This window comes from Rhincodon typus, chromosome 31 (assembly GCF_021869965.1).
Source record: "Rhincodon typus isolate 14 chromosome 31, sRhiTyp1.1, whole genome shotgun sequence".
Classification (NCBI taxonomy): Eukaryota; Metazoa; Chordata; class Chondrichthyes; order Orectolobiformes; family Rhincodontidae; genus Rhincodon; species Rhincodon typus.
Genome location: NC_063362.1, coordinates 17,418,485 through 17,443,279, shown reverse-complemented (window position 1 = coordinate 17,443,279; position 24,795 = coordinate 17,418,485). Strand labels below are relative to the sequence as shown.

The following is a 24,795-nucleotide window of genomic DNA, read 5'->3' as shown; positions in this document are numbered from 1 at the left end:
GGAAGCGGGAGTGAGAAGACATTTGTAAGTGGCAACCAATTTCACTGTTGAATGTGTATTTTATAAAATCCTGCTTAAAGTCATTGCCAACCGGGTCAGGTCTGCTCTGGGATTGGTGATTCACCCTGACCAGACCTGTGCTATACCAGGCAGGATGATTGCTGACAGCCTTGCATTCCTTAGGGATACAATCGCCTGGGTGCAGGACAGAGGTTGGAGATTGGTGTCATCAGCCTGGACCAGGAGAAGGCCTTTGACAGGATATCACACACCTACATGAGGGATGTGCTCTTCAAAATGGGCTTTGGAGAGGGAATCCGCATTGGATGTGACTCAATCAATTGGTGGGAATCAGAAAGCTTTCCGATCAGATCTGGAGTCAGGCAGGGCCACCCACTCTTTCCTGCCTTGTTTATGTGTTGTTTAGAACGTTTTGTTGAATTCATCAGGAAGGATGCGAGCCTAAGAGAGGTGACTATTCCAGGCAGCAGAGGCCTGCAGGTTAAAGCCTCCATGTGCATGGCTGACGTTGCAATTTTCTGCTCAGATCTGCTGTCAGGCCGGAGACTCATGAGCGTCTGTGACCAGTTCAAACAGGCCTTGGGAGCCAAGGTAAATCACGGTAAGAGTGAGGCAATGTTCCTTGGAAACTGGTCTGACTAATCTTTTATCCCCTTCACCTTCAAGTCAAATTATCTGGAGGTGCTGGGCATATGGTTTGGATGGGCCGGGGTTGCGCCAAAACTTCAGACAAGCTTATCAGCAAAGTGAGGCAGCAACTGGGCAGATGGGAGCACTGCTCCCTTTCTATTGTGGATAAAAACTTGTCATCAGGTGTAAGGTACGCTCTGTTGTTGTACATGGTACAGTTCTGGCCTATTCCTCAAGCCTGTCCTACTGAATCACCTGAACCATCTTCCTCTTCATCTGGAGGTCAAAGGTGGACTGTGTCTACTAAGTAATGTACAAGCCCTGGATAAGGGGAGGAAGAATGTATCCAACGCTGCCCTCATCCTGATGGCCATCTTCATGTGTTGCTGCATCAAGATCCTTGGTACACAAACATCAAGTATCACTGACATACTGGGGTTCTACCTGTCCCTGGCATTAGAAAGAATGAGTCTGGCCTCACTGGCATGGAACACCATAAATAGTTGGACCATTTCATATCACCTGTCCCTCATGGAAAAATTTCATAGGGACAACACCTTCAACCACAAGTCCATCAAGTTGTGTTCAGCACGTAGTCTTCGAAACCCTGTGGGAACAGAAGAAGCTGATCATGTTGAGTGGCTCCCTGAGCAGACTGTCAGTCATTTGGCAGAATGCCTCATTGCCGGAACTTTCCAATAAATACCAAGGTGTAGCTTGGATGCTGGTGAGAAGGGCGCTCGTTGAGTGGTTTGTAACATACCACTACCACCACGCTCCTTCTCACAATCCCTTAATGTCATCTACCCACCTTATCCCTCAACCCAACCTACTGATCTCACCATTCTCTCAAAGCCACCCATGATATTTAAAACTAATCCAAAACAAGTCCTCAATAGCAATCCAGGTTAATGATATTCAAGTGATACCAACAACTGTGACAGTGGATGAAGGTTGTGGCAGTGGGGAGATCCCCAGTTGTCAAGATTTCCTTGCCACTAGAACTGTGTGTCAGCTGATGTGTAACAGTATTTCCACATTTAAAGATGTCCCGTGCAAGTCATCTACCTAGAGGAATTCAATTCCCCCATACAAAATTCTCATATCATGCTCATTAGCAAGTGATTGCCGATGGCAACAATTTAAAATTTATTCCTCAACCAACATTACTAAAAATGGATTAGTTGATCATTAATACACAGCACTATAAGGGAATAAAAACCGAAAGAATTGCAGATGCTGTAAATGAGAAACAAAAACAGATGTTGCTGGAAAAGCTCAGCAGGTCTGGCAGCATCTATGGAGAGAAATCAGAGTTAATGTTTCAGGTTCAGTGACCCTTCCTCAGAACATTAAGTAAGAGTCTGAGTTCTGAGTGTCACTCAATCTGAAACGTTAACTCTGATTTCTCTCCACAGATGCTGCCAGACCTGCAAAGTTTTCCAGTAACTTCTGTTTTTGTAGCTGTTTAAGGGAGTTTGCTGTGAGCAATTTAATTGTCGTGTTTTCTACAACTGTGAAATTTTCTAAAAAGTACTCATTGTCATTGTGGCTTTAAAGCCTTTAGGACATCACTGGATTGTGATTATAAATGCAGATTTCGTTGTTCATCTGTTCACCTTCTCTCTGTGTTTAACTCTCTCCCTCAGTCTGTACTGTTTATTTACTGTCTCTTTCTACTCTGTATCTCTTTTGCCCTTACACTCTTACTTTAATAGCAGTACCAATCCTATAAATATTTTATGTGGGAGATGTTTAATTACCTGCTTTATATTTTATCCACTTTCCTCTTCATTTTGATTTCCAGCATCTCATTTTTGTATATTTCTTTTCACAGGGTCCCTAGCTGAAAGTTCTTAAATCTATTCTCATGTTTTTCTGTAAGGACAGCAAGGGAAAGCTTTGAATGCAGAACTGTCCCAGAATTCTAAGCAACAGCGAAAGCCTCCATTAAAAATACAAAAAAACTGCGAGATGCTGCAATTCATAGTAAAGTGTATATATACAGGACATTCTAAGGTAAAGGGTGGTAGGTTGTGACCTGTATGGGAAATTGAAAGCCAAATGGGAGAATTGATGTGTTTGAACAGTCCCTCATTGTCATCTATAGCCATCCCATTAGGTTAAGAAAATGCTTATGATATAAAGTGCTTTTTTCTGACATATAAAATAGGCTCATGCATGTTTCCATAGTAACAGCTCTTATAAATCCTCTTGCTATTGACCTTGATTTGCTCTGAAAGCCTTCGAAATTCAATGGCTATGCAGCTCCCTCCTGTGATTCCCTGTTGGATTTAATTCTCTCTTTAGTCAGAGAGGCTCTGTGTTGAAGAAATATTCCAAATGTTCAGCTCTTGCCCATGGCAACTAGGCCTTGATTTATAATCAGTGGTTTACTTGTCACTTGTTGTTAAATTGTGACTCTAACTTTATCCAATAATGATGAATTCTAAATTAAACCAAATAACCTTTGAGCATTGGATCAGTGACTTAATATGTCAGATCTAAGAGCAAAGCAGAGAATGACACAAGAAAAATAAAATCCTCATGGGCCCAGTTACTCAATCATCGTTAGAGTGATGCAGACATGGAGACACTGGCGATGGAAGGCTAAACACTGAAAGATTGCAGATACAATAGAGGCTTAGACATAGGCAAAACTGGAGATCATAGTATCTTATGTCATAACCAGCCATTCAGTCCATCATGCCTGTGGCAGCTCCTTGAAAGCATGTCCAAATTAGTCTAGACACACCCCCAACCCCATTCTTTTCCCACAGCTTTGCAAATTTCTCATTTTCAAGAATTTCCTATCAAGATCCTATTAAGGTGGCGGCAGAGTAGCAGTCCAGCATGTGGACTCCTGCTTGGGACTTGTCGGCTCAGTCACTTTTACTTTCTTTCTCTTTCACATTTTTTTCCACTTCTTTCACTGCTGTTTTCTTTCTTTTGTTTTCTTGTGCAGTGCGGAGGATATTGAGCCAGTGCAGAGAGGGCAAGCTCAATGTGGCAGCAAGAGAGGTCCCCGGTGTCGACGGCAACCTGAGGGGTGATGACAGCAGGAACATGTGGCCCATGGTGACTGGCAGCGAAAGTGGGAGCAGGCAGCCTGAGGCGACTGGCAGCGAGTGAGAACAGGAACAGGCAGCCTGAAGCGGCCAGCAGCGAGTGAGAACAGGAACAGGCAGCCTGAGGCGGCCAGCAGCGAGGGCGAGAACAGGAACAGGCTGCAAGACAGCGGGAGCCGGCAGCCCAGAGTGGGAGAGGTCAAGCCCTTCGGAGGAATGCGACCCCAGCATAACAAAGCACTTATGGACTATGGTGTTAAACCGTTAACTGTGTTTCTTAGTTTTTCTACTGTTTATTAAGAAGGACTGTGATGTTTTCACTTTTTCACTTCATTCTCTTTATTTTTCTGCTTTGTGCCAAGATTCTGCACCTGGGTACCTTTGTACCTAAGATGGCACGGTAAGTGGCGACTTGTAAACTTTTCACTGTACTCTGTGACAATAAACTTAATTCAATTCGATTTTAGGACTAATTTTCATTTCAATATTACTAATGAATGCTGCTAACAAAATGCTTCCTTTATCTCCCTTTGATATTTTTGCAAATGATGGTACATCTGTGACCTCTGATTATCAACCTACCAAACTGTGGAAACAGCTTTTTCCTATTAATGCTATCAAACCCTTTTGTAATTTTGAACAATACCACTAAACCTCCCCTTACCCCTTCCCTACTTTAAGGACAGTCTCCCTATTTTTTTTTCAAATGCATGTCCACACTTCTCTACGTTAAACTTTAGCTGCCACTGGAAAATTCACAATGATGGATTTGGGATGGAGGGAAAGACCCACAAATAGCATCTAATATTTTGGCATTGCGGAATTTGGGGATAAGCAGGCGATAAGCCTCTAACCCATGACCATGAATACTTTGTCGAGTAGGCAATACATATCTGTAGTTAATCCCATCAGATAAATTTCATCTTTCTTTAAACTCATTCTGGGGGTGTATGTATACATTTGTAGCCAATTCCTCATTGCCCTAAAATAGTGACGTCAGGACTTCTCCTTAAACTGTTACAGTCTCATGTGAAGGTGTTCTCAAAATTACACTAATATTACCACAATAGTAATATTTACTTCTTCATAGATTTGATTTGTTTTTCCTTTTATATTTGATAATTTGAATTCAAAACCAGCTTTCCTTCATTTATAGTCTGCTGTGATTCAAATCCTGCAGAGAGAGGTGAGGAACCCTTTAGGGTCTGCTTCCTGACCAGCAATGTCTCCTTTGACTGGCCGTTATAAAGTGTGAGTCTCCATCCTAAACTATCTACATGCCTGATTTCCTGTCAGTCCTTCTGGGAGATGCTATACCTTCTGCTTGGGAGACAGATGGAATAAGAATTTAAAGTTGACACACGACACAGCCCTGAATGCCAGCAGAATTGAACCATAAGCCCGGGGGACATACTTGTATCACCCCATGACAACATAAAATAATTACATACAAATCCATGCAAACAATTCTCCAGTTTTCCAGCCATCCCACATACTGAACACTTTAAAAGAACTGGAAATGGCAAACATCAGCATTTTCTTACATATGCAGAACTCCCTGCTCTTCCCCACAGCAAAATGTGTCTTCTTCTTTCACTTTTTGTCATTGCTATCTGTAGCTTTCCTGAGCATTCATCAGCTCAATTTACATTGTCAGGAGAATACGTGCTTGGAGGTTTGTTCCCTATTCATCTTACTCCATTGGATGATGTTGATCGATTGAAGCCTGTTGTTCCAAAATGTGAAAAGTAAGTAACAGTTGAATAGATTTATGCTGCAACCTGCAATTAATCCCTGAAGGAATATTATACAAGTCACGGCATAGGTTTAGGTACAAACAAAGCATGAAGGCAGAATGAGGCTCTATGATTATCAAAGTGTGAGAATACATATACACCCCACATACATCACTCATAGTGGAGGTGTATAGCAATCATTGTGTAAGTACAGTTACAGCTGCTGTGTACAGCAATCCAAAGTTACAGCCATTGTGTGAGTCCAGACATTATGTACACCAGTGACTGTAGAGCTCCCACTTCTTGAAGGTACTGATTCTCTTCAGGGTTCAGGTTCACATTTCCCCTCAAGATGTTGACTCTTACTAGGGTTTAGAACGATCGTATATAAAATTAGAGATAACCAGGCTTAACTTATGGGCTGGAATCTAATCAAGGTGCTCAGGTAGTTTACATACAAAATAACAGATGCCCAAGAGTGAGTAACATGCTGGAATCTATCAAGGAGTTAATGACCTTCCTCACAAGATAGGAGGCAGGGATATTTGTTGAAGATCACACAATGTTCGGTTCTATTCACTATTCTTCAGATAATGAAGCAACTGTGCCCACATGCAGCAAAATTGGGACAGCAGCCACTCTTGGGATAGTAAGTAGCAAGCAGCATTTGTGCCACAAAAGTGCCAGGCAAAGACCACCTGAATAAGAGAGAAAGCCAAGAGATCTTTTGACATTTGATGTCTCTTGACTGCCTGCCTACCCCAACTTAACCCTTTATTTTGGCAGCATATAAATTCAGTAGCAAACTCAGTTCAACTTGGGCCTGAGTACATGCATTCGTTGGGTAAGAAAGTCTAAATCTTTAATTTGTTCAAGCCTAATTTAGCCTAATTTAGTTTGTAGTTGGCTATTAACTGAAATCTACAGTTCTAATCTAAATCTAAATTCCGTCATTGCTATTCTTAAGCAGGGAATAGCAAGAACTGCAGATGCTGGAGTCAGATCAGTACAATGTGGAGCTGGAGGAACACAGCAGGTTAGGCAGCATCAGAGGAGCAGGAGAGTTGACGTTTCAGTTCGGGACCCTTCACCAGTCCCGATGGAGGGTCCTGACCCAAAACGTCGACTCTTCTGCTCCTCTGATGCTGCCTAACCTGCTGTGTTTCTCCAGCTCCACACTATTTATTCTTAAGCAGGGTTAATTTTTCAACGGTTGCAGTGAAAGAATAGCTTAATTAAGAACCAGTTGAAACTTCCTCAGATAGAACATTTGTGATGGGAACATACATAAGTAGTCAACTTAATGTAACTTTCAATAGAATACCAGAGTCGAGCATGTCAAGAGGTTACAAGGAGGAGGGAAAGAGATTTGGTTGTTTTTTGCCTACACAAAGCAGCTGATTGTGTGTAGAGTTGATGAGTATTTATAGAATTTAAATTAAATGTATGATCGTTAATTTGTATTTACGTTTCCAATCCTATACTTCTCTCTTCTTAAAAATAGCTTGTTAAAAGCAAGATTGATACTGCTGCTAAAAAAAGGTGTAAACAGCAGAGATACTAAAGTGATTAATTAATAAATTAAATAAAATAGAGATGGCAGATGTTGCTGCTGCAATGTATGGGAGATGCTGGAAAACAAGGCAATCCCAAGTGAACGCATCCATAGCAAGTGTTTACAGCTCGAGCAACTTCGGATTTGAGTTGAGGGGTAGAGGTGCAAGCTGCAGACATTGTGCCACATCAGACAGGAGCAGAGTTACTGGACACTTTGTTCTAGGAGACAGTCCTATCCCTCAGATCAGGTCATTCAAATTTGGTCTATGATTGTGGATAGGAGCATGTGACTGCAGATAAGGCAGGTATGGGAACCAAAGGACAGCGTTTGAGGAGTCTCAGCCACTGCAATTGTCTATAAGTAATGAGGTTCTTTCAAGCTGTGTGAACTAGAGTGGGAGCTGCAAAGAATGTGAGAGAACAGCACTGTCGTACAAGAAGCTATTTATGGGACGGGCGATGGGAACATAGTGGTAGTGGTAGGGACAGTATAATTCGTGGAATAAATACTCTTCTCTATAGTCTTTAGTATGAGTCTCGGAGGCTGCGTTACCTGTGCAGTGAGTTAAGGACATCTTAGGATTGGAGAGGAACTTTGAGTGGGAGGGCAGGGATCCAGATCCTGTTTTCCACTTTGGTTCCAACAATGTTGATAGGACTAGAAGGAAGTTCTACTGAAAGAAATTAGAAAGCAGAATCTCCAAGGGAATAATCCTGGTTACTTGTGCCATGGGAAAACTGAAGTAAGTAAAGTCAATGAATTAAATATGTGTCTCAAAGATTGGCGTTGGAGGAATGGATTACCATTCATGGGGCACTGGGTGGAGGAAGCTGGTCTTCACTTGAACTATGTTCAAGACCAGAGTCTTGGTGAATCATAGAAAAAAAGACTAGGAGCAGGAGTAGGCCATTCGGTCCTTTCGGCTTGCTCTGCCATTCAATGCAATTATGGCTGATTCTCAATGGATCAATGCCATATTCCCACTTTCTCCCCTTATCCCTTCATGCTTTTAAAATTCAAACAATTATCTATTACTTTCATTAATATATTAAGTGACTTGTCCTTCACATCCTTCTATGGTAGAGAACTTCACTGATTCGCTATCCTCTGATTGAAGGCATATTTCCTCATCTCAGTCCTAAGTGGCCTATCTGTAGCCTGAGACTGTGACTCCTGGTTCTAGACTCTTCAACCAGGTAAAATATCCTCCCTGCTTCTAGTCTGTCCAGCCCTACTTGAATTTTATATGTTTCAATTAGATTCCTTCTCATCTTTCTATACTCTGTGCAAACAGGCCCAGTCAAACCATTCTCTTTAGCTTTTCATAAATTATTAATTAACTAGAATCAAATGTCTACACTGCAAAGAAGGTTTTAAATTAATTAGAAGAGGGAGGTTCTAGACAGAGAATACATAGGCTTACAAAATAAAAGGATATGGCACATTGCATGGCAGCTACTTAAGAAATATAACCAGAGTAGGACAGAATGTATAAACATTTTTTTTAAAAAAGCAGCTTATAGGCTCAAGGCGAGAAAAGTGATAAAGAAATAGATCGATCTTGGTCTTTTTGTTCTCAAAATTTCTATCTGCATATGTTGGAGCAAATAGCTGATACCTGTGGACCTGATTCTGACATCATTCATGAGAACTACTGTGAAGTTCTTACTAATTGCACTTTAATTGAAATAAATTACTTTCTTTTGCAGATCAAAATTCAGAACAAAGACGTTCACTGCCTTCCAAGCAATGAGATTTGCTGTTGAGGATATTAACAACTCAACTGATTTGTTGCCAAGCATCACTCTCGGTTATGATATTGCTGACAGTTGCTTTGAGGTTGTGGACATCCAAGCCATATTCAGGTTCCTTTCAGGCAAGCAAGGAGCAGAGCTGAAGATATTAAGCAATTACACAGTTTACCAACCCAAGGTAATTGCTGTCATTGGACCACCTTCAACAGATGTAGCAATTACCATTGCCAGGTTGTTAGGTTTCTTCCTTGTTCCTCAGGTGAGTTTATTATATGCTTTAGTGATGTATATCAATTGCAAAGACTTCAAGTTGTACAGATATGCTTAGTCACTCTTACACTGTCCAGGCATGCTGTGTTACACTGTTCAGGCATGCTGTGTTGTCAATTTTGTTTTAAAATATTGCTCAGTTTCCATCAACTTCCCTCGAGGGTGCTGACTGTCACTGGGTTTCAGGTTCTTTCCCCTACGAAAGGTTCCTGAGTCTTCTGGAATCTCAGACAAATGACTATTAATTTTGTGTGAGCAGTGGATATGGGCAGAATATTCAATGATTCATGGCATCACAGCTGAGCTATGATAGCTGAAACTAATGTCTTTGGCCATAAGCTTCAAGCCTTTGCCACTAACTCTAACTTTTTCTATTTCCACTGTCTAAAGCCAAACCGGATTGTGATAATCTTGGCCTTTTATTTGATGCCAGTTTGAACTTTCAATCCCATATCCTCTCTATCGTAAAAACTACCAACTTTCTTCACTATTTCTACTTTAGTTAACATCCTTCTCCATATCTATCACCTCAAGGCTCAATTATTTCATTAGTCTTCTGGCTGGGTACCTTTATTCCTCTTTCCATCTAAGTTAACGGTTGAACCAGCATTGAATGCCATATGGAATTGAGATTCTAAACTTTTACCACACTTATTTCTAGTAACTGAAAGAGGTAATTTTATTTTTAGGCCATGCCCCATGCTATTTACATTAGCCAGTGTAAATACTTTCTGTCTCTTATTTGTCTTATTTAATACCTTAAACTTTGATCAAGTCACTCCTTAACTTTCTAAATTTCAGGTAATGTTGTGTGTAATCTGATTTCTGTTGCTACAATTCTGGCCTCTGGATCATCCCCACCCTTTCATCATACCATTTTTGGTTATACCTTTTGCCACGTGCCAAACTCTGGAATTTCCTCCCCAAACCTCTACCTGTCTCTCTTCTTTTCAGACCTCCCTGAAAGCAAAAGCTTTTGGATAATCCACAAAACACCTCTTTCTTTGGCTGGACATCTATCATTTTGATAATGCAACTTTTTTTTAATGTTAAAGGCACTGTAAAAATGCAAGTTTTTGTTCACCAAATGGTGTATTTGGTAACTGAGCCATTGGAAAATTAGAAATCCCATCATATTTTCTTTGAATTAGAAAGCATAAAATTACACTAAGGTGTGAACAATTCAAGCAAAGGTAAAATAACTAAAGTTGAGCTAATTGCACTTATGTCTGATTCACTGGGTTGTAGATTCAAGGCCCAACTCGACTGGGGCACAAATATTCAGGCTGGCAACACAGGGCAGTACTGAGGGATTTTTGTACTGTCAGAGGTACCATATTTTAGATGAGAAATTAAACTGAGGCCCCATACAACCTCTCAGATGAGTGTAAAAGATCACATAGCATGATTTGAAGGAGAGGTCTCCCAGGTAACCTTTACAATTTTATCCCTCAACCACCATCATTGGAACAAATAATCTGACCGCTTACTTCTTGCCTTTTGTGGAACTTGCATTGCCCAAATTGCTGCCATGTTTCTTACATTGCAACAGTAACTACACTTAAAGATTACTATTTGTAAAGCACGTTGAGATGCTTGTGATTGTGCAAGGTGCTATATAAATGCAAGTTTCTTTTTCTGCTTCTGCAGATCAGCTACCAGGCATCTGGTGAGATTCTGAGTGATAAAATGCGCTTCCCATCATTTTTCCGGACCATCCCAAGTGACAAGAACCAAGCAAAAGCAATGGCACTACTGATACAGGAATTTAACTGGAATTGGATTGCTGTTATTAGGAGTGATAATGAATACGGGCGCAAAGGGGTTAACAAAGTGGTGGAACTGACCTCAGCAGCAGGAATCTGCATTGCGTATCAGGCTATCATCTCTACCTCCCCTGAGCTTGTTATCCAAATGATCAACAATATCAGTAACACTGTCAATGTCACCGTACTTTTTTCCAATGAGATAATGGCGCAGGTATTTTTCAGTCTTGTCGTGGCACAAAATCTCACCTCCAAAGTATGGATCATAAATGAAGCTATTTCTTTATCACAAGGATTAACAAGCATACCAAACATTGAGAGTATTGGGATGGTTATGGGTACAGCAATCAAGGAAGGGCAGATGGCACATTTTGAAGAGTTCCTGGACAAACCTTTGAGTCTCACTAATCCAAGAATGTTGCCAGATTCAGAGTTGGGAGAGAGTAACCACTGTAGAGGCAGCTATGAGTAGGCATGCAGCCAATTTAATTGGCTGAACGCCAAGTATTTGAACTCTTCATTATCCAGACTGGAAAAGCGGCTTTCATACAATGTGTACTTGGCTGTGTATGCTGTTGCCCATGCATTGCACAATCTCCTCCAGTGCAATGTAGCACAATGTGAGAAAAACCAGAGTATCCTTCCCTGGCAGGTAGGTGTATGTTATTGGTGCGATACTCTTCTTTACACAACAGTAAAAAAAAAATAAAAACAAGTAGAAGAAGGAAATTATAGGCTCAAAAGCACTATTCCTTTTTTAAATCACATCTTCTCGATAAATATTTCATCATGTTTAACTTCTCATAATATCACTCACTTCACCTGCCAGCCTCACCATGTCCCTGAAACCCACCTCACTGTATCTCAGTTGTTTGTCCCTCCAGGTACACACCTGTCACTTCAACCCATTCTAATGGCTTTCACTGTCCATCCCCAAGAACTTTTCCCCGGTGCTCTCATCTAACTTGAGCAGTTTAAGCACCTCACCTAACTCTTCACAGATCAGCAATGATTCCTCCTTGTTTAAATGCATGAATTTATGTGGGGTGAAATTTTCCCATTTGCAATTGAAGTGTTTGTCAATGATTTGTATCATGCAATCATCTGCTCTTTGACTCATTAAATATGGAACTGAGCTCTTACTGCCTTTCTTGTACGCTACTGATGGGACCTTCCAGCAGTCATACTGCTAATGCCATATTTGAAGCCCAGCTGCATACCACCTCACATGCTGCAAGCCTGGAACTGGACCTCACACTGCAGTGCTTGATCATTATGGCACACAGAAAAGGAAAGATCGTTCCCTGTTCTGTGGACAGGGATCTGCAGGTGATGGTGGATATGGTAGTGGAGAGGAGGGCTCTCCTTTTGCCTGTGGACTATCACAGGAGTCCACACCACCAAGCCAAACCAGCCCTGACCCAAATAGCTGCCTGAGTCTGTACTGTGTCCCAAGTGAAGAAGGACACCCAATAGTGCAGGAACAAGGGCAATAATCTTCTCAACTCTACAAGGGAAGGCGCCGTCATCTTCTCTCTGCTAAGTCTATTCTCAGGGCCACCACTTAGTCTAACTCTGCCACTAACTGCCACTGCACATGCCTCTCACCAAGGCTCATGGACTATAGCTCTTGGTATTGCATGCATCACATTCACTCAATGGCTCTCACCTACCTCATCTTCCTAAAACTTCCTGCTGTCTGCACTTTCTGCCCACTCACTGGAGATACCTCACCATCTCTCCTGCTCAGGGCTCCCCACTAACTGCTTTTTCATTCACTTCAATAATATTCAATCCCTCCCTTTGTCTCATTGCAGGAAAAATCAGCCCACAATTGGGTTGAGAGGGCAAAGACCAGGGTGCCTCACTCCGTGCAAAAATCATAAGGAGCAGAAGTTGGAAATTCAGGCCCTTGTGTCTGTTCCACTATTTAATACGATCATCATTGAACTCATCTCAGTCTCAGCTCCACTTTCCTGACTATTCCCCATAGCCCTTTAACCCATTACTAATTAAAAATCTGTCTATCTCCTCCTTAAATTTATTTAATATCCTGGTGTGCACCGCATTCTGGGGTAGTGAATTCCACTGGTTCATGATTCTTTGATAGAAGTAATTTCTCCTCATCTCTGTTTTAAATCTTCCACCCCTCAATCTAAAAATATCACCTCTTGTCCTAAATTGATCCTGTAGGGGAAAAATCTGCTCTAAGTCTTCTGTGTCAATGTCCTTTAGCATCTTATATAACTTAATAGATCTCCTAAATTCTAGTGAGTATAAGGAGCACAAGGAGAAGATTCTTGAGTTAGTCATGGAAAAGCTTAACCACTCTGTGAGGACATTTGGATGGTCAACCAACCCAGTAAACTTCATTATGCTATGCCACACTCCTCTCTCATTGCATTCTTAATCTGCACAAGCTTTTATTGCCCTTTGACAACTAATTCCATCTCTTCTTGTACTTAAACACCAGCCATACCCAGCAAACCTGCACTAAGAGGCCAGCACAGAAGACACTCAAGTCCACTTCTACCTCTAAGGGGGAAAGCTACTGAACCCTCAGAGGATGCACCAGCAATGGCTTACACCTGGACCCTCCACTGGCTCACAGACTTTCACTCAATAGGTATTCTTCCAGATTAGACTCAGGAGTGCATTTTGGTAAGTACATCACTGATGCATCTCTGCAGCTGGCTGAAGTAGAAACACCTCAGGTATCTAGCACTGAAGGTTTGCTGGATAGCAGGCACCTGTTCTTCCCCAGGCAGAAAGTGAATCCTGTGGTCTCAGCCAATAATAACTTCATCAAATGCAAAGACAGGCACAGAAACAACAGGCAGGTTTGTCAGAGGCATTCAGTAAGCTGGGCTGAAGCACAGAGGAGTCCAGCAACACTATCAGCACTGTGCTGGCTTCAGCATGTGTGGATCTGGCTGCTCCATTGTAAGGACTGTGTCTTTTTATTTTGTGCTTTGAAAACTATGGACTGAAATGAGAAAGAACTTTTAAACTCAGTGTTTGAAAGGGTGACTGCAAATTTGAAAAGCCAGTAACCTGACACCCATAGCAAGTGTCGTGAACAATTATTTGAACGAGAAGTAACTGAAGTTTGAGTTGCAGACAATTTGGAGTTGAAGGGGTGTCCTGAAGCAGCTTTTGTTGACAACAAGAAGTTGATTTATCAATGACAGTGTTTTTCAACTGGTGTGCCACAATGAGGTGAGAAGTACCCCATTAAAGTTTGCGGAAGCAGTGCCAGTATACCTGAGCACTAAAGCTGCATCTGTGTTTCTGATCTCTTCTGGTACCTTGTGTCTATTATTGAAGGTGCCCTGTTATAGGAAGGATATTATTAAATTGGAAAGGGTGTAGAAAAGATTTACAAGGATGTTACTGGGACTGGAGCGTTTGATTTATAAGGAGAGGCTTATGAGAGACAGGTCCATGAATATGAAAGATTTAGAGGGATACGGGCCATACGCAGGCAAACCGGAAACTTGTTTGGCATGGATAAGTTGGACTGAAAGGTCTGTTTCCATGCCGAATTCTCTATGACCCTATCTGCCAACACCCGTATTGACTGCCCATGCACAAGCCTGCAGACCACACATGCCTAGCCTGCGAATACCACACACACCAGCAGGCCCAGGTTTTCAACTAACTGAGTAAACTGCAATTTACTTTGCATTGAGTTGAGCAGATTTTGAAAACATGTACTTGTAGTCAAAGATGGTTTATTTTTGCTGTTGGATTTGAAACATTAATGCTTTTGATCCTTCTATCGTTTGTTGCATGTACTATGTTGCAAATCTCTCTAGTGAGGCTGTAACTATATTAAAGCAAGTAAATGTGCCATTTATGAGCAAGCAATTCAGCTGAAAAAAGTGGGTGTGCCATGGAACTGTTTGTTTCATTGAAGCGTGCCTTGATACTGAAAAAGTTGGGAACCACTAGTCTATAGATTGGTGGCCAGTTATCAATAACATAGACATTGTTGCCTGCTAAGAACTGTATGATGGTTCTCAGGTAACTGAACATCTTAAAGCTCGGAACAAATTACAGAGAGAGAGGTGTCCAGCTCTTCCCCGTCTAGGGTAGCCCCTCTATTCTTTGTAGTCGAAGCTTAGTGTAAACATGCAGAAAACCAGAGTTGCTTTTCTGTAATGATTGTTGTAAGCTGTGATTTTTAATTGATAAGTTAATGATGTTTTATGAGTGAACAGAACACCTTGTCTCTCTTACCAACCAAAGAATTATCCAAAGAAAGATGACTGAATGTGAGGTATTGTCAATGCAAAGGCAGGATTTCATCGCCACAAGAACTTTGCACTGATCATTCTTGATGGAACTGTCATGGACAGATGCATCTGGCAAGGCAGGTTGATGAGGACGAGGTCAAATATGTTTTTCCATCTTGTTGGTTCCCTCACCAACTGCTGCAGATTCAGTCTAGCAGCAATGTCCAACTGAAAGCTCAAGCAGTTCAAGGTAACTTAGCAGTCTGTGTGTGTTTGGAAACACTGAAATAATGATGGATAAGTCAAAAGGAAAGTCCTTAGGATTACTCTCAACTTTCTGTCTATTACGAGAGACTTCACTGCACAACACTCAGATGTGATATGTTACCTGAAGTTTAACTCATCTTAGCACCATGTGATGTTAGTTCATATTCTCAGTGGCTGCTGCTTTTCCTCTAGTGGTCAGACGTGGATCCTTGAAAGTGAAGTCATCTGAAGATATCAAGCGCACAATTAGAAGAATAATGAGACATTTATTCTGCAATAGAAAATATAGGCCTGCAAAAATAACAAGGTTCATATGTTCTTTGCAGTAAGTATGGCTGCTTGCCAGATTAGCAACGGAACGTTAGAACAATTAAACAAAGTTGAAATCCAGCTCATTCAACCTGAAAGCGGGTTTCAAAGAGGTTATCTCTGGCTTCTTGGGTTTAATAATGCATAACTCTATCTTTCTTGGACAGCCCTCTTGACAGCATCCTGATCTTGATCCTAATCTTCATCCTCAGAGGACTGTTACTGATCCCCATTTCCTCTGTATTCAGGAATCCGCTTTGTGTCATCTCCAATTAGGTTAGGATTAGGATTATGATTAGGGTTAGGGCGCAGAGTAGGACACTTCAGCTTGTCCACTCCATCTGTTTCCTTTCCTTTTTTCTCTTTTCTCCTTCTTCTCTCTTCTTTCTTCTCCCAGCAATGGACTCTCAGCCACGCACTCCATGCAGACTCGGCAAGGCAGCCTCCCAGCTTGATGTGGTGGCCTCCTGGCCTGGCGGGGTCACCTTCTGGCTCGGTGAAACAGACTTTCAGCCAAACGTTGTGCTTTTTGGCATGGCGTAGCAGATTTTCAGTTCCATATGGTGGTCTTTCGGCCAAGCATGGTGGACTTTCAGACCAATGTGGCGGACCCTCGGCCAGGCAGACTTTCTGCCCGGCATGGGAGGCTGTTGGCCTGTCATAGCAGTCTTAGAGCTTGGCATGGTGAACTCTTGGCCTGGTGTGGTGGTCTCTTGGCCCGATGTGACAGATTCTGGGCTCAGCATGGCAGTCTTTTGGCCCAGCATGGCAGATTCTTGGCCTGGTGTGCTGATCTCTCGGTGATTCTATGATTCTATGGTATGTGGCAATCTCTCGTCCTGGTGTAGCATCAGTGTGGACTTCCACTCTCGAAGTGATTCCTTGAAGTGCGGTCCCACCACAGCTAAGCACTTAAGTAAGACTGTAATGTTTGAATTTTCAGCTTTATTCTTTATTTTTTACTTTAAAACTAAGGTGTCACTGTACTATAATTACTTTAGTGTTTGACTTTTAACTTTGTTCTTTCTTTCTATCTTATTTTTAAGATTCTATACCTGAGTATTTGTACCTAAGATGGTGCCTTGTGTGCCTGACATACACTTTTCACTGTATTCCTGTGCTTTTGTACTTGACTACACATTACAATAAAATCAAAATCAAATCAGTCTTGAAGGGCACACCATGCCACATTGATGGGGCATAACCTTTCTTGGCCATACCACAAGATTCCACCAAAGTAATCCAGTTACCTTAAGGAGACCTTTGCCTGAGGCCTATGGAAGCCTGAGCAGTGCTGTATCTTCACTGTGTCAATCTGAGGACATTATAAAAGTGTCAGGAGCAATGCTTGGAGTACCTCTTGTCACCAGCCACTGTTTGTGTCTGGGACAAAGACCTTGAAAGGTTGCAGCAACCTGTGAATTCTCCAATATGTAAGACTAACTACTAAAACCAATAAATTTGCCCCTTTCCACGACCTGGAACATGCCTCTTACCGCAACTCTTAATGCAAAAATACTTAGCCCCTATGGGGATTAATTTACATCCATAATCACCAACCCAAATGATCACATTTGGGTATTGTATTCAGTCTGGGCACCTTATTTAAGGAAAGATGTTAACACTTAGAGAGAGTGCAAAGGAGATTTACTGGAATAAAACCAGGAATGAGGGATTTTACATCCAAGGAAAGATTAGAGAATTTGGACTTATTCTCCTTGGAGCAGAGAAAATTAATAGGTAACTTTATTGAGATGTTCAAAATTATGAACAATTTTGACAGGGTAAAGAAGGATATTCTGTTTCCACTTGTTGTTATGTCAGTAACTAGGGTTTACAATATCAAGATTGTCAGCAAAAGAGCCAGAAGTGAGATGAGGAAAAACACTTTTGTTCAGAGAGTTGTTAGGATTTAGAATGCACTGCCTGGGAGAGTAGTGTAGTTGGATACTATAGAGGTTTCAAAAGAGAACTGGATATATATTTGAAAGTAAAGAACTGTGAATGCTGTAAATCAGGAACAAAAACAAAGTAACTGGAAAAGCTCAGCAGGTCTGGCAGCATCTGTGAAGGAGAAAACAGAGTTAACCTTTCGGGTCCGGTGACCTAAGGGTCTTTGTTTTTGTTCCATATATTTGAAAGTGGTGAATTTAGAAGGCTACAGAGAGAGGCCTGGATAACTCTAACTGGGTAGCCCTTTTGGGAGCCAGTACTGGCATGTTGGATCGACTGGCTTCCTTCTGTACTGTCAAATTCTATGCTCCTAAATAAATCTATCACAGGTAACAGGAGCCCAATGAGAACTGAAATGGAGTACAACTCAGACCCAAACCAGAATCAAAAATAGTAAGATATCGGCTAAAATAACTGCACTAGAAGGCTCAAAAAACTCAGCCAAATACACACTCTAACAGATAAACACATAAAGTAGCAACTAGTCCCTTCTGCTCAATCCTCCCAACCTGACTTAATCTAAATCAAACTATTAACTCAGCCTGAACTCTAACCTGAACTATTGTCAGCTATCATGTTAAGTCTGTGTCTCAGTTACTCAGCAGCTTGAAGGAGGTGAAATTTAATCTTCATGATGACATTTTCTACTTTGACGAGTATGGAGATCCACCCAGTGGTTATGACATTGTCTTATGGGACTGGATGAGGGCTCAAGTCCGTTTTAAGACCATTGGTTCTTACTTGCCGAATGATGGACAGATAAAAATCGATTCGTCCTTGATCCACTGGAATTGGGAAAATAACTTGGTAAGAATCTAGACAAAGTTTCTTTCTTTTATGCTGGTCACAAGCGCTTATATTTAGGTCTTTTGGAAGTGTATAAACACAGGTATTGAATCCTCTTGGTGCTCCCCTTGTGCCAGTTTAAAATTTTAAAAATTTTGGAAGACAATCCAGGTTGACACTACATTACAATTCAGTGCTGTACAGTTGGAGGTGCCTTCTGAATAAGATCCTAAAGTGAGGTTCTGCTGTCCTCCCTGGAGGATCCCTTATCAATATTATAAGAAATGCAGGATAGTTGCCATTTTTTTTGAGCTAATGACAGTTAAACAGATGATCTGGTCATCTGTCTCTCCTGATTGTGGGGGCTTGCTGTGCACAAATTGCCTGCCACATTTCCTACATTGCAAGGAATATTATTAAGTATTTTAGGACATCTTGATATTGCAAAAGGCAATATAAAAATGTAAGTTTCTTTCTTATCGTTAGGAAATACCTCAAAATGCTTCTTAAACAGTAAATTAGCTCTTGATGTTGTTATGTAGTAAATATAAGTAGATCCAGCAAAAGCCAACTAAAAGAAGAATTAATAAACTTGTTCTTGAAGGTCCAGAGATAAATATTAAATAAGAACACCTTCAAATTAAGCTTCAGGATCTTTATGATTCATAAGGAAGATGTGATCTTGATTTAACTTCTAACTGAAGAATGATGCTTCTTACAATGCAGGATTCCCATTGATCATACGTGTTGTAGTGAGGTCACCAGCAGAGGTCACTGGCAGGCACAATCTGACATTCCTGGCAAAAATCAACAGGAATGGAGCCTATGGAATTTCAGCACCATTCTGGCTGCTGTAAAATTGTGATTGAAATGTCCTTTTACAGACTGGGACTCAATGGATCAGATACCCTTCTTTCACAGTCTGGGTCTGAGTGGGAATGTGGGTAGCACTGTCAGATGCTGTCCTTTCACACTTTGTGACTGGGTGACTCGGTGCATCAGAGATTGTCAGCAGGCAGATACCATCTAGTTTTGGAACTTAAGAATTTCAATTTGGCTAGGATTCCAGGTGCATTACGGTTCCAGACAATGGCTGTTACCAAGCTGTATTCCTGACAGCAAAATGAAGATTTGAGGAAAGAAAACAGAGTCTAAAAGAAGAGAGATAACAAGGTGTAGAGCTGGATGAACACAGCGGGCCAAGCAGCATCAGAGGAGCAGGAAGGCTGACATTTCGGGCCTAAACTCTTCTTCAGAAATGGCATCCAGCTCTACACCTTGTTATCTCAGATTCTCCAGCATCTGCAGTTCCTACTATCTCAGAGTCTAAAAGAAGGTGGATTTCTGGGGATTCTCCTGGTTTTCTGATGAAAAGTTGACAGAGGTGCACAGGAACTCCAGAAAAACAGTCTAAATTATACTTTCTTTTACTAAGATCTCATCAGTTCTGCTGAATCAAATGGGAGATATCCCTCAGACTGGCAATCTGCAGAAATTCAGCCCCAGTATTACCATCTGGGGCCTTCCAAGAACCAAAGAATGATTTCTTGTGCTTTTTTGCCCAGACCCCAATATCTAATTGTTCAGTGACGTGTGATCCAGGACAGAAGAAAATTCTAAGAGGAATCCATTCTTGCTGCTTCATCTGTGAAGACTGCCCTTCTGGAACATTTCAGAATCAAAGTGGTCAGTAAGCAGCTTTTCTGCACTTGCTCTCATTTTTGCTTTATTTATATCTTCTATTTCTCTAGGGAAATTGAGAGCTCAGACAAAAACAAAAAGGAGACTTATATAAAGTTTGGGAAACTGAAGATAGACAGAGCCTTAAAGAATACAAAGATCACAGGAAATATTCAAACAAGGAATTGGGAGAGCTAAAAGAGCTGTGAAATGTCTTTGGCAAACAGGATTAAGGAATATCCCAAGGTGCTTTATACATATAAAAGGAGCAAGAGGGTAGTTAGGGCAAGAGTAGGTCCACTCCAGGACAAAGGAGAGAATTTATGAGTGGAGCGAGAGTGCAATACTTTGCATTGGTATTCACAAAGGAGAAGGACATGGTGGGTGGTGAGTCTCAGGAGGGGTTTATTGATATTCTGGACCATATCAATATAAAGAAGGAGAAGGTGTTGGGTGTTTTAAAAGCATTACGGTGGACAATTCCCCAGGACCTGATTGGATCTATCCCAGAATGCTGAGGGATACAGGTGAGAAAACTGCTAGAGCTTTGTACAAAAACTTTGTATCCTCTTTAGTCACAGAGGTCCCAGAAGACTGGAGAGTATCCCAACATTATTCCTTTGTTTAAGAAGGGCAACAGGGACAATCCGGGAAATTACAACCCGGGTGCACCTTACATCGGTAATAGGAAATTGCTGGAAAAGATGCTTAGGGAATAGGATTAACTCACATTTGGAAAAAAAATGGACTTAACAGCGATAGGCAGCATGGCTTTGTGCAGGGAAGATCGTGTCTCACAAACTTGATTTTTTTGAGGAAGTGACAAAGATGATTGATGAGGGAAGGATGGTAGATATTGTCCAAATGGACTTTAGCAGGCCTTTGACAAGGTCCCTCATTGCAGGCTGATACAAAAGCTGAAGTCATATGGGATCTGCGGGGAGCTGGTAAGATGGATACAGAAATAGCTTACAGACAGTAGCAGTGGAATGATGAATTTCTGACGGAAATCTGTGACCCAGTGGGGTGCTGTGGGGATCAGTACTGGGACTCCTGTTGTTTGTAATATATATATAAATGATTTGGAGGAGAATGTAGGGGCCATGATTAGTAAGTTTTTTTTTTCCTTTATTCATTCACAGGATGAGGTGTGTTGCTGGCTAGGCAGCATTTATTGCCCATCCCTAATTGCCCAGAGGGCAGTTAAGAGTCAACCACATTGCTGTGGGTCTGGACTCACATGTAGGCCAGACCACGTAAGGATAGCAGTTTCCTTCCCTAAAGAACATTAGTGAACCAGATGGGTTTTTCCTATATTCATGGTTATAGTTAGAATCTTAATTCCAGATGTTTATTGAATTCAAATTCCACCATCTACTGAGGTGGGATTCGAACCTGGGTCTCCAGAATGTTACCTGGGTCTCTGGATTAACAGTCCAGTGATAATATCACTGGGCCATCGCCTTCCCATGACACAAAGAGTGGGGGAGTTGCAGACATTGAGGAGGATTGCCAGAGGATTCAGCAAGATTTGGGCGGCACGGTGGCTCAGTGGTTAGCACTACTGCCTCACAGTGCCAGTGACCTGGGTTCAATTCCACCCTCTGGCAACTGTCTGTGTGGAGTTTGCACATTCTCCCTGTGTCTGCATGGGTTTCCTCTGGGTGCTCCAGTTTCCTCCCACAGTCCAAAGATGTGCAGGGTAGGTGGACTGGCCATGTTAAATTGCCCATAGTGTCCATGGATGTTTAGGTTAGGTGGGTTTGACATGGGCAAATGCAGGGGTAGGAGAATGAGTCGGGGTGGGATGCTCTTTGGAAGGGAGGTGTGGACTTGTTGGGCCAAATGGCCTGTTTCCACACTGTAGGAATTCTATGAATATAGATAGGCTGGAGACTTGGACAGTGGAATGGCAGATATAGTTTAATCTGAACAAATGCAAGGTGATGCATTTTAGAAAATCTAATGCAGTAGGTAAGTATAGATAAATGGCAGAAGCCTTGGTAGCATCAGCCCACAGAGAGATCTAGGTGTACAGGTCCAAAGTTGCCTGAAACTGGCAACACAAAAGGATAAGGTGGTCAAGAAGGCATACACCATGCTTCCCTTCATCAGTTGGTGGTAGCCATGATGGGGAGATGCCAGTTTTGGACGGGGGTGGACAAAGTTAGAAATCATACGACACCAGGTTATAGTCAACAGGTTTATTTGAAATCATAAGCTTTTGGAGCGCTGCTCCTTTGTCAGGTGAAGTCTCTCTATTTATGTCATTTGTCTCTTGTTCTGCTGAAAACATTTGACTAGCAAAGTCTAGGATCTTCATTCAGGATCTCCTCTGTTCTTTCAGAGGTCAACCAGGCTACCTTCATTGGGCCACTTAAAAAAAATTTGGGTAATTGTTGTCGGTCTGTATTGGTTCTGATTTAAAATGTTTTACCAACGTTCTTTAGGAAAGAGAACTGAGTGGAGTGTGGGTCCTTTCACATTCTGGGACTGAATGTGACAGTGAGTTAAATAAAATTTATTCAGCGATCCAAAAATTAGGTTCTGTTGCACCCATTTCTCAGGTGCTGAGTAACTTCTTTGGTGTCCAAAATGGCAGGCAGCAAACTCATGCACACTGTCAGCTGAAGACGGTGAGACTAACAAATTCAGTTATGATAAGCAAGAGTCCTTTACCAATGACTACCTGCATTTACAAAGGGACTAACAAGCTTCAAAGGCCCTAATGTCTGCTTGAAGAACCTCTAACATGAATAGCTTCGTAAGTGCTATTGTAAGCTACACTTTAGAAAGTAAATCTGTAACAAAGAAGCAACTATCTGAATGTGTTTCTATTCTGGTTCAACATTAAATTTCCTCTTGCCACTGCTCCATCCTCAATCCTCCCCACTTCACCTGATCTTCTCTCTAAGTCCCTAAGGGATCCATTCCCAAACATTCTGTCCACTCCCAACAAACTCAGATTATTTCATGGGGAAATGTAAGAGTGTCATTACTCTTTATGTGATTTATGCTATATTTGTCCTGGGACATTTGACAGGACTGTATGGAAGGTAGTTTTTGATTCTAAACTCTGTATCTGCCTTAGAAATGTTGGATGTTGACAATGAAGGCCTGCAAAGGAAAATGTTCTATATTTCACCATTGGCTCTTATTCAAATTAGCACAAGACCCACAAGCAAACTGTTCAGAAAAGACCACTGAGGGATCTCTTCATACTACAATGTTCAATGTGCACCATTCAGTTTCTGTTTTACTACCTATGTTGTCCTTTCGCGGGTTAATAATATTGAGATTTTTGCAGATCCCTATCATTGCACGGATTGTCGTTGGCAACAATGGTCACCTCCTAAAAGTCATCGCTGCCTGGAAAGGGACCTCCATTATCTGGAATGGAATAGCATTTTCTCCATTTTCCTGCTGATCTTGGCAAATGGTGGAATTGTGCTGACCATCACCATAGCAATCATCTTCACACTCAATTGTAATACTCCTGTTGTCAAGTCTGCTGGTGGGAGAATATGTTTTCTCAAACTCATGTCTATGCTCTGTGGCTTTTCTTGTGTGTATTTCTATATTGGCAAACCAAACAACTTCTGCAAAATAAGACTGCCATTCTTCATGGTGAGGTTCACTCTCTGCCTGTCTTGTATACTGGTGAGGTCATTTCAAATCATATGCATATTCAAAATGGCCACTAAGCTGCCTAAGGCCCATGACTATTGGGTTAAATATAATGGGCAATATCTTTTCTTCTTCCTCAGCACCTTTGTCCAAATTGTCATTTGCAGTGTGTGGCTCAATACAGACCCACCCACTCCTAAAGGTCACATCATTGAGAAGGCAATCATCATGGACTGTGGCAATGGTAGCATGACTACCTTTTTGCTCAGTTTGTTTTATACTGTTTTTCTTTCAGTGGCATGTTTCTTTTTTGCTTATATGGGAAGGGATCTTCCAAAGAACTATAACGAGGCAAAGTCTATTGCCTTCAGTATGATGATCTGCTTTGTGTATTACATTCTGTACATGATGTCGATGGTCACCCCAAATCAGGAGAGGTACACCTCATCTATACAGACCTTCCTGATAGTCACTAGTGCCTTCAGTATTGCCATGGGCTACTTTCTCACAAAATGTTACATTATTTTATTTATGCCACAGAAAAATAGCACGGCTTATTTCCAATCTTGCATTCAGGACTACACAAAGAGACTGAATGGAGCAAATTAGGTATCATAAGCTTTTTCCTCATCTTATGTTTTTGTGCTACTGTGGTTTGGTAAGTGATTATTTTCCATTATTTGTGAACGTTAGAGGCCTGCTGTCTTATTGGCTGTTTCATGGGCAAATGGAGTAATATGGGCAAAAATTAATAGTAACAAAAAGTTCACAAGCTTTGCCTCTCCCTAACTCTCTAATGACCTCCAATTATTTGTTGAGAACTCTGTGTTCCTCTATTGCTTATTGTGTATCACCCACTAAATTTGCCCTGCCTTGGACAAGTTTTCAGTTGTCCAGGGCATTCCTTTAAAACTTATCTCTTTAGCCAATTTTTCAGTTATCTGACTTACTGTCTTGATCCTTCTTTGATTCAGTGTCAGTTTTTGTCCGATGACACTGCTGCAACACATCCTTGGGATGTTTTACTATATGAAAGAGATTACACTAGCTGTTTATGTAACCTAGCTGTTTATTAGGGGAGGTAATGGCATAGTGGTATTAACGCTGAACTGTTAATCCAGACCTCTGGTAA

General features: G+C 41.4%; 1 protein-coding gene across 1 annotated transcript; it reads left to right on the top strand.

Annotated features, from left to right (window-relative positions):
• The first annotated feature begins 519 nt into the window (after nucleotides 1–519).
• LOC109924451 (taste receptor type 1 member 1-like) lies at nucleotides 520–24,272 on the top strand. Its single transcript, XM_020524448.2, has 9 exons — nucleotides 520–622; nucleotides 3,617–3,779; nucleotides 5,339–5,467; nucleotides 8,723–9,026; nucleotides 10,688–11,235; nucleotides 11,332–11,455; nucleotides 18,165–18,377; nucleotides 20,612–20,717; nucleotides 23,344–24,272. Exons 1-9 carry the CDS (start codon nucleotides 520–522, stop codon nucleotides 24,270–24,272), a joined length of 2,619 nt encoding a protein of 872 aa, XP_020380037.1.
• The last annotated feature ends 523 nt before the right edge of the window (nucleotides 24,273–24,795 follow it).